This window comes from Oncorhynchus keta, chromosome 31, assembly GCF_023373465.1.
Source record: "Oncorhynchus keta strain PuntledgeMale-10-30-2019 chromosome 31, Oket_V2, whole genome shotgun sequence".
Classification (NCBI taxonomy): Eukaryota; Metazoa; Chordata; class Actinopteri; order Salmoniformes; family Salmonidae; genus Oncorhynchus; species Oncorhynchus keta.
In genome coordinates, this window is record NC_068451.1 from 25,946,795 (window position 1) to 25,956,568 (window position 9,774).

Genomic DNA, 9,774 nt, shown 5'->3' on the forward strand with positions numbered 1-9,774 from the left:
AGATAAATGTGCTCTAGGTCAGGAAAACATTGGAGGAAAGGGTGCAAAGACCGGTGTTGGAAAGGGGGGAGGCAGAGTAGGAGCAGCATGGAGTAAATACAGGGGGTATGCAGGCGGAGGCGGAGGAACAGAGCTAGTAATCAAATCAATTATAAATGTCACAAATGGAAAATAAATGTTAGAGAGAATGGAAAGGTCGAAGGGATAGGAAATGGAGGAGAAGAACTCAAAGTAAGGGCCAGAGGTCCAGGGAGATGAGGGAGAGGAGGAAGGAGAGGAAGGGGGTGACTGCGCATACAGACGGTCTAGGCCAGGGAGATGTAGAACCAGTAGAACTGAAGATAGAGAAGAGAGAAAGAGTGAACAGAGCGGTGGGTGGGAGAGGTAATGGAGGTTTGGGTATAAGAGGTGGAGGGAGAGATGGATTGGGAGGAGGGGGTGAGAATGAGGTAGGACAGAGAGGAGATAGCACCGTGGTTGGTGGAAGACCAGGAGAAGACATATCTAACCCAGCAGGACTACCTCCAGCTAATGAAATCACTGAGCGTCAGGCTCCCTGAAGGTGTCCTAACCCCACAGATGATTGAGCTGGCTAACATGGAGAGCAGAATCCAGGATGTCCAGGCCATCATCCCAGACCTGGAACACTTTAACATCCGGTTCAAAGCCGTTCCTCGACTGGGCTGCCGGGAGGTTAAAAGGGACAGCCAGGTCCTTCAAATCACAAAACTCCTCTTCTTTGACCAAGAGAATGATGAAGAACAGCGTAGGAAACACTGGAGGGGGAGCAAGACCAACACGGGCTGAGGAATAGGTACATGGGTGATATGGCTGTCTCACCAGCGACGATGTACACCAGTGCTGCCACCAGGAGTTGGGCTAGGTTGGAGGTGGGGGGGGGTCTTCGATAGTGACTAAAGGAACCAGAGTGAATGTGAAAGACATTGAGAGCAAAGATTATTGTGACGAGTCAGTGTTTTGGAGGAACGGAGTGTCACCCGGGCCTTGGAGGTTCGGTATGTTCTTCCAGAATAAAGCAGAGGAGTGGGAAATGCTCAAGTTCTTTCATGAGCTGGGAGAGGACGGGTCAGGTGGAACCATGACCGCATCATACACCAAAGGCAACAAAAGTTTAGTATGGATTCCTCAGCGGAAGGTTGGACTTCCTGGCCCAAATCCAGACGGGCAATTCTGGAAAAAATGGAAAAGCCGCTGAAAAGAAGAAATGTGAACAGCTTGTGATCGAATGCAAAAGCACTACCGGGAAACTGGCCACTACAATTCCCAACAGTAACCAGTACAGCTACCAGGTCCAGACCTACATGTACATTCTGAATAGGGAGGGGGAGGTAGAAAAGTGTTCTCAGATGAAGAGAGCAGTGATGATTGTGAGACACTACCACCAGGGAGGGAACCCTCCCAGGGACTCATCTGCAGATAGAGCCCTCTGTCCAGGCTGAGATAGACAAGCTGAGGGCCCTACTCCAGGTGGTTGGCTTGCTACTTAGCCCTCCTCAACCTCAAATTCCAGAGAAACTAAACCTCAATAACTGTGATTTTTATTATTAATTAGGTAGTATGTTTAGGTTTAGTATATGACTTATTAAACTGGAAAGAAAAAAATAAAGATTATCTAGATCATGTTTATATACTGGGATGGTTCGAGCCCTGAATGCTGATTGGCGGAAAGCTGTGGTATATCAGACCGTATACTACTGGTATGACAAAAATTACTTTTTAATGTTCTAATTACATTGGTAACTAGTTTATAATAGCAATAAGGCACCTTGGGGTTTTTGTGGTACAGTATTTGACCAATATACCACAGCTAAGGGCTGTATTCAGGCACTCTGCGTTGCGCCGTGCATTAGAATAGCCCTTAGCAGTGGTATATTGGACATATATCACACCCCCTTAGGCCTTATTGCTTAAATATAAATAATATTTTATCAGTACATACAAAGAACAATCGTTTTAAAAATATATTTATTATGTTTCACATTGCGTTGGGAGTTAATTGTCCCTGCAAACACGCCAGCACACTAAAACTTGTCATACATGACAGATTCAGAACTGTAATAAAACATAATTCATATTTAATTAGATGCAAAAGCACAAAACAAACTAATCAAATTCTCATTTACTCTTCCCCTCTTCTGCAAGTACAAACAGCATCACAAACTAAAGCCAAAGTCAGAACTGACCAAATCTTTTGAACCCAGACCTGGTTTAGTTCTGATCCATTTCATTTCTCATTGGGGCCTGTTGTTCTGGGTCAGGTCTAACTAATGCCATCTTTCAGGTCTTGATTGAACTAAGCGAGTGCCATGGGCTAAGTTTTTTTGTTTTTAAAACACCACAAAGAAACAAAAATAAAAACATTCACCCACATGTCACAGAGAGTACATGTGTATTTTTCATGATTATATAAATTACTTAAGTTCCTCCATTTTACTGTTTAACACAAAGTGCCTTCTGTTGCCTTATGAAGGACCTGTTCAATCACAGCATTATATTACAAAATCATCATCAATGTCCTCAGTATCATTAACACTGCATTCATAACCAAGTGAGAAGGTGGCATTTACTACATGACTGGGAAAAACCCACTTGAACACCATTCCAACTCGTAATTACTCATGGGAAACTTGTCTTATCATCCCTGAGCTCCGACTTCTCCCTCATGGTGACCTCCGACGTCACCTATAAGAAAATTACCTCGATAATAGAATTTTTGGCTGTTAAATGCAACAAAGCATTATTTATAAAAAACAATATATTAATATGGTTTTTGACCACTAATTTGTTTACAAGCATGAAAGCTGTACTTTTAATTTACAGTTGACGCCACCTGTTGGCCATTAGCCAATCAGCGTTTCCCAACAAATTCAAAGAACGTAAAACATATCCAACTGGTATTTACGACATCACAACTGGTAAATACCACCTTCCCACTTGGTTATGAACACAGCTACTACTTAGTACCATAGTTTGGGGTCAATGCCATTTCAATTTTGTCAACATAGGAAGTGAACTGATGGGAACAGAATTCAAATGGATTAGGTTCCAACCCTACTCTTCAAATAGCTAAGGAAAAGGTAGAACGGGTCAGAAGTACATTTTGGTCAAGGCCCAGTCAGCATCCTACTCTAAAATAGCAACACAGAGTAAATGTGCATCCTACTCTAAAATAGCAACGCAGTGCATTGGATGAAATGGCTCTGTACTGTAGTCCAACTGAATTTGAAGGTCATTATTCAATATTTTTACCAATTCATACATTTTAGGCTAAGTGATAGTGTGTTTATTTCCTTCTTAACAATAGTAATCATATCTGTTTTAAATGTAAACAATTTATTACAATGACCTGTAAGCATATAAATCGTGAACAAAAGCCTGCTTTTTCACTTACTGTGATATTACTATGTAAAAATTATTCTAAGCAATGTATAAGTAGACCTTCAAATAAAGTGTGACCTACGAGTCAGTACACAGCCATCAGCTACTGAAACAAACTGGATGGGAGTGTTAGAAACTGTTCCTATGGTTGCATTGTGTCAGCAGTAACACGTCAGTCATGTAGAAAGGCCTTACGGTTTCCACTAGATAACACAGTCACAAAGTCAAAATTGGCGCCACTGTAAAAAAATCATGAAAACAAAATTGTGCTTTTGGTCTCAATTTAAAGGTCAGGGTTGGAAATCAGGTTATCCGTTTGTTTAAGGTTAGTTAGGTTTAAAAGATACATTGTAGAAATCGGTGGGGTTTCAAGACTTTGTGGCTGCGTTAACTAGTAACAACACCTTGTATTGTGCCAGATGAACCAGATGTAACAGAGTCTGTGAGACGTCACTCTCCATCCAGAGGTGGCCACTCCAGTTCATGAAAGGAAAAATCCAGGTTTTGTTGCCACCTCCAAATAATGACGCCTGGGCCATGCAAACCAGGGCAGGTGACTTACCATATAATATAATGAACTAAGTGTTTAGGAATCCTGGATGTCACAAATCCTCCAGCCTTCCATAAACTGGTGTGCCCACCTCTAAACTCATCCCTGAAACTGTCAAAATGAACTAGGATGACGTTGCGCCTAGACACTGAACTGAGGTCAGTTTTACGTTTCTCCGGACTTGGAGAGAATAAGTGATGATCCTAGATCTATGCCTAAGGGCAATATCTATCCGAAGTGTCAAAAGCTTCACACGGGATAGATCCCTCCCACTACTGACATCAGATCACATGGGAAGCAAGTGGTCATCCCTCTCTTCTGGCTCCTCCTCTGGCTCTGTGGACACACCCCTGTATGTGGGAGGTTCCTCTTCGGGGCCCTGTGTTCTACATACAACGTTACATCCATCCTGAGGGTGAGGGAGAGAGAGTGAGAGTTATGACTGACTAGCCAATCCCAGCCCTCAAAAGAACAGCTAGGTGCCCTCAAGTAATGCATAATTGTGGCCTTCAACATAGACCCTGAATCCCAAATCAACCCATATAACCTCTTCCAACCTAAAACACTCGTAGGGGATAGGGTTTGGTTTGGGATTGTACCAGAGAGATATGTGATGTCCATAGTCTCACGTCAGATAGTTCAGTGCAGATGGCTGTTGTGCTATCTGATAACTCGCAAACACTCATGGCTTAGCTAGAAAGAAGCTTGAAAACGTTACCAAGTTGACATAGTCCACTAAACCCCCTTTCATCCTCAAAAAGAGTCAGAGTTAATCATACCAAAAACAATAAACCCGTGGCTAATATTGATGTTTTTTCATGAGCAAGTTTTCACTACCCAATTCTCTAGCTAGGTATTTTGTGGTGCTAGAATCAGTATTTATGAAATTCGAAATGTGCACAGACATTTGCTAGCTGTCTGCTTCATGAACCAGTCTCAAATCAATCCATATGAAATGAAAGGCTGGAATGCTAACAACACCAGTTCACACACTCCATGCTGAATATACTCCCTCTAGTTAGCTAGTGCAGTGAAGTTCCAGCTAATGGACAAATTCGTTTTCATGATATCTGTTCTGCCGTCATTAGCTCGCCGAGTTCTACTGCCCTCTGCGACATTATCGAGTTGGCCAAATGTTCCGAAGTAGCGAGGCACAGTGCCGTCTGTCCGAATCAGATACACACTGATTTCTGAGAACAGTCCCAGAACTTTGCTGCCGTACTTCATCAACAAGCTGGCAAACTAGCTACTGTATGGCCATTCAAACACCTTGCACTGGGCAGCTAGCTGGAGCAAGTTTGCTCAGCTGACCGAGCAGGATATGCCGTAGTAGCCAGCACATCATAGCTACCAAGAGAGGAGCGATTTTCAGAATTAGCCATTAGTGTTAGGCGGATGAGCAAAATCTAGATTTTTTTCGATTAGGTCCTCGTCCTACAAGACAGAACGGTTGAGGGACGAGCTTCACGTAGTAGTGACGCCGCCTGACGTGAGACAGTGATGTGACTTCTACAAACACTCACCGCTGCCAGGTTGCCAACCTGCGTCCAGAAGACATAGTTGGGGAACTGCTGCAACCCTTTGGCCCCGACAATCAACCGCTGGTAGAGGAATCCACAAATGAGGTACACTGACAAGAGGACGAACCCACTGGGACAGAGGAATGAATAAACATTTTAAAAAGGTGTCAAATCCCCAGTTGGAAACCCATCCCATTAATTGACACATTAACAAACATCACAATGATTCACAGTGATAATTATTCTGGTGTTCTGCGGTGTTAAGCATTGAGGAAATAAGAGACCATTATTATAATGAATACCAATAAATGTAAATATGATCTGTTTTGCTTGGTCTTGTAGCTTTGTTTGTTGTGAGCGAATGACAAGTCCATTTCATAGGGTATTGGGTATTTGTTGGAGAGAGAAATGGAGAGCTTTGGTTGCTACCCTGCGTGTCAGCCAGCGGGTTGGGGATAAGTCTGAGTATTTCTGTAGTCACCGGAATGTGTGTAATCAGGAAGGATGCATAATCTTAGTACTAACATGATGAGTATTATGGAGCCTGCACTGAGCTGGGATGGCAGAGCGGGACAGACCGCACTGGAGTCCAGTTCAAACAGATAGAAACAGTCCCTGTCCCTCTCCCTCTCCTCCAACACCACTTCCAGCTTCCCCTAAGAGATACATGGGGAGAGTGACAGAAAGACAGAGGTTTAAGCAAGAGGGAAGACAATAGGAGGGGATGTAGAGAGGTGTGCATCAGTGTATGACAGGGAGAGAGGGAGATAGGCAAGTCAAATCATCACACCACAGTGATCTACAGACATTGAAGAATACGGACCAAACCCTCCCTTCCCTCCCTCTCTCACCATTTCCACTCCTCTGTTGCAGGAGATCATGACGATGGCTTTCCTCATCTCCTTGGAACAGTGGCCATCATACTTGGTGCCGTTGCTGTAGATCAACATCACCCAGTCACCTGTAGGGGGTGATGGGTAGCAGAGAGCGAGAGAGAAAGAGTGAGCAAGAGAGATGGAAGGGGAGAAAGGGCATCACTATATCTGGTCATGCTAGAGCTGACTTACAGAGATACTATAATATAACACACTGATAAGACCGCCACATGACAAAAAAAAATTAGATATAGAACCTGGACATTCTTACTTCCTCCGATGGCCTGTGTTACAGTGTACAGGCCAAGCACAGTCTCAACTTTTCTCTCGGTATGGTCGATCTGAACGAGTCCCGCTCCTACCGTTTTCCCCGCATCCCCACACACCTGGAACTGGTACGTGTAGCTCTCCTTGTCGCTTGTCGTCGCCACAGAGAAACTGTAACCAAGGGAACCGTGAAAAAAAAAGGTAACTTTACCTTGTATAAGTGTTACGTGTGATGTTACATGAGTGAGGTAGACTAAAATTAACACTCTGGAACATGAAAACTAAGGGAGTTTCCAAGCTTAATGTGGCCTGACTGCTGAACAATAACCTTTTATACCATCATGCAAGGCTAATTTCTATGACAGCTGACAAAGTATAATTTCATCTCCACAAGCAATGGACGTCAGTGTGTGTGGAGTCTTACTTTTTGGCTGATAAACAATTGCTTTGATACCCCTCACCTGGTAAAGCAATAGGATATACCACAGATATTTATATGTTTCTTCCATTTCTAAAACGGTCATTCCTTACGTCTTGTTGGTGAGCGGTTCTAGAAGACTGAGGACCTTCCGTTCTGCCGGGGACTCAGAGAACAGCTTACACCTCTTGGTGTCGTCACTGGCCTGGCTTCCACAGACCAACAGGACCAGCTGAACAGCCAGAACTAACAGCCGCACAGACGTCGCTGTGTGGGGGGGGGACATGGACACCTGGGGGAAATATATAATGGTCCACGATTGAAATAATATACTTAGTAAGGATTATTTGGTATGTTTCACTGCATGACTGATTCATTGCCTAACCAATTCATTTGACACAGTGACGCTGTAGGACTACTGAGAAAAAACACCTGCCATGTGATATTTACAATGATTGTACAAAACATTAGGAACACATGCTCTTTCCATTACATATTGACCAGGTGAAAGCTATGATCCCTTATTGATGTCACCTGTTAAATCCACTTCAATTAATATAGATGGAGGGGATGAGACCGGTTTATGAAGGATTTTTAAGGACATGGATTGTGCCAATCAGAGAGTGAATGGGCAAGACAAAAGATTTAAGTGCCTTTGAATGGGGTTTTTCCTGTTGCTGGGTTTTTCCACGCTCAACAGTTCTGTGAATATCATGAATGGTCCTTCACCCAAAAGGGCATCCAGCCAACTTGACAACTGCGGGAAGCACTGGAGTCATCATGGGCCAGCATCCCTGTGGAACGCTTTCGACATCTTGTAGAGTCCATGCCCCCAATTAATTGAGGCTGTTCTGAGAATGGGGGTGCAACTCAATATTTGGAAGGTGTCCTATTGTTTTGTACACTGTCACTGTTTCTGTGATTCCTAAGACAGAGACACATCTCATGAGCAAGTAGGCCTACCAAGACAAAACTCTACTACAACAGCGAGTCAGACCAAATGAACTCTGACAAGTAAAATGACGCAGCAAAGCTGCTTTCAAAAATGGTGCGTTCAAGAGAACTGGGAACACGGAAAAATACCAAGTAAAATCATGACGTCAGTGATCTACAACTCGGGAGCTCTTGAAAAAGGCCCTAGTTATAGTTCCAGTTAGAATTAGGCGGACAGTTTAAAAAAAAATAACGATCGGAGCTCGTTTCTTTCCAGAAACTTCTTCCCAGTTGTCTCGAACGCTCAGCAGTTTGAGATTTCCGAGTTTACAGTTGTTTTAAATGCGGCATAACATCTCTGTTTGCAGGAGGAAATGAAACTATCCCGCAATCTTGACTTGCACACCCATGACTTAAGGTACATTCAGGATGGTTTCTGCAACGTTCCGTGAGCGCTCAAGGCAAAACTGTCGAAGATAAACTGAACACCGTGGTAGATGCCGTAAATCATTGCGAAAAAGACGATAAAGCTGTAATTAACAAAGCAGCTGTCATGCAACTTTTGAAACGTTTTAGAACGTTACGCATCCTGAATCCATCCCTAGCCGCGGCTGATACTGTAACACAACTTTTAGACATACCTTCATTCCGAAAAGATGTAGCCAGTTATTCCGAAATGTTGGTTGGGTTAGGTTGAAATGGCTACAACCAAGCTGATCAAGTAGCTAGCAAAAGAAAGCTAAGCTACCTAAACTGGACACTGTCCCCTGTTTTGTCTTGCAAATACAACAGAATAACACCTGGTAATCAATTTCGATCACGCACAATTACGAAATCATGTTCGTTAACAGTCCGCTATAAAATGTACTTTAAAGTAAACGATTTATGCTATAACATCATTATACAGCGTCTAGCGTTACTTTATGTGAGATGCGGAAGTGGAACTAAACAAGGAAACGCATGTGACTGTAGCAAAGATGTAACTAAACCAAGATAGACCACAGCTTGTCGTATCAAATGAGTCGTAGTGGGCAGAGCAAGCACGTGCTAGCGATTTCCTATTGGCGCGTTCTAGTATACATCTGCATATTTATGTTAGGGAACACCTACTCTGTGACATGTGTGTGCAATAACTCAATTGCTTTTGCACTCCTAAATAGTGAGATTTTTTTTTTTAATCGAGCAAGGTATCACATTCATCTGTACAAACAATAGTAACCAAGTATAAAACACCAGGGGACCACAAAGTTGTCATACCGTTCAGGAAGGAGATGCGCTCTGTCTTCTAGAGATGAACGTACTTTGGTGGGAAAATTGAAAATCAATCCCAGAACAACAGCAAAGGACCTTGTGAAGATGCTGGAGCAAAACAGGTACAAAAGTATCTATAGCCACAGTAAAACGAGTCCTATATCAACATAACCTGAAAGGCTGCTCAGCAAGAAAGAAGCCACTGCTCCAAAACCACCATAAAAAAGCCAGTCTACCATTAGCAACTGCACATGGGGACAAAGATCGTACTTTTTGGAGAAATGTCCCCTGGTCTGATGAAACAAAAATATAACTGTTTGGCCATAATGACCATCATTGTGTTTGGAGGAAAAAGGGGGAGGTTTGCAAGCCGAAGAACACCATCCCAACCGTGAAGCACGGGGGTGGCAGCATCATGTTGTGGGGGTGCTTTGCTGCAGGAGGGACTAGTGCACTTCACAAAATAGATGGCGTCATGAGGAAAGGAAAATTATGTGGATATATTGAAGCAACATCTCAAGACATCAGTTACCGGCTGTCACAATCTCACAAACCCCTCTG

The 9,774-nt window shown here is 43.2% G+C and overlaps 1 protein-coding gene across 1 annotated transcript; it reads right to left on the reverse strand.

The window, feature by feature from the left end:
• Positions 1–1,969: 1,969 nt before the first annotated feature.
• On the reverse strand, positions 1,970–8,942 carry m6pr (mannose-6-phosphate receptor (cation dependent)). The gene is made up of 7 exons (XM_035756600.2): positions 8,604–8,942; positions 7,143–7,321; positions 6,616–6,782; positions 6,321–6,430; positions 5,995–6,125; positions 5,473–5,599; positions 1,970–4,358 (listed from the first exon to the last, which is right to left on the reverse strand). The coding sequence occupies exons 1-7, from the start codon at positions 8,607–8,609 to the stop codon at positions 4,236–4,238; spliced, it is 843 nt and encodes a 280-aa protein (XP_035612493.1). The 5' UTR covers positions 8,610–8,942; the 3' UTR covers positions 1,970–4,235.
• Positions 8,943–9,774: the final 832 nt, after the last annotated feature.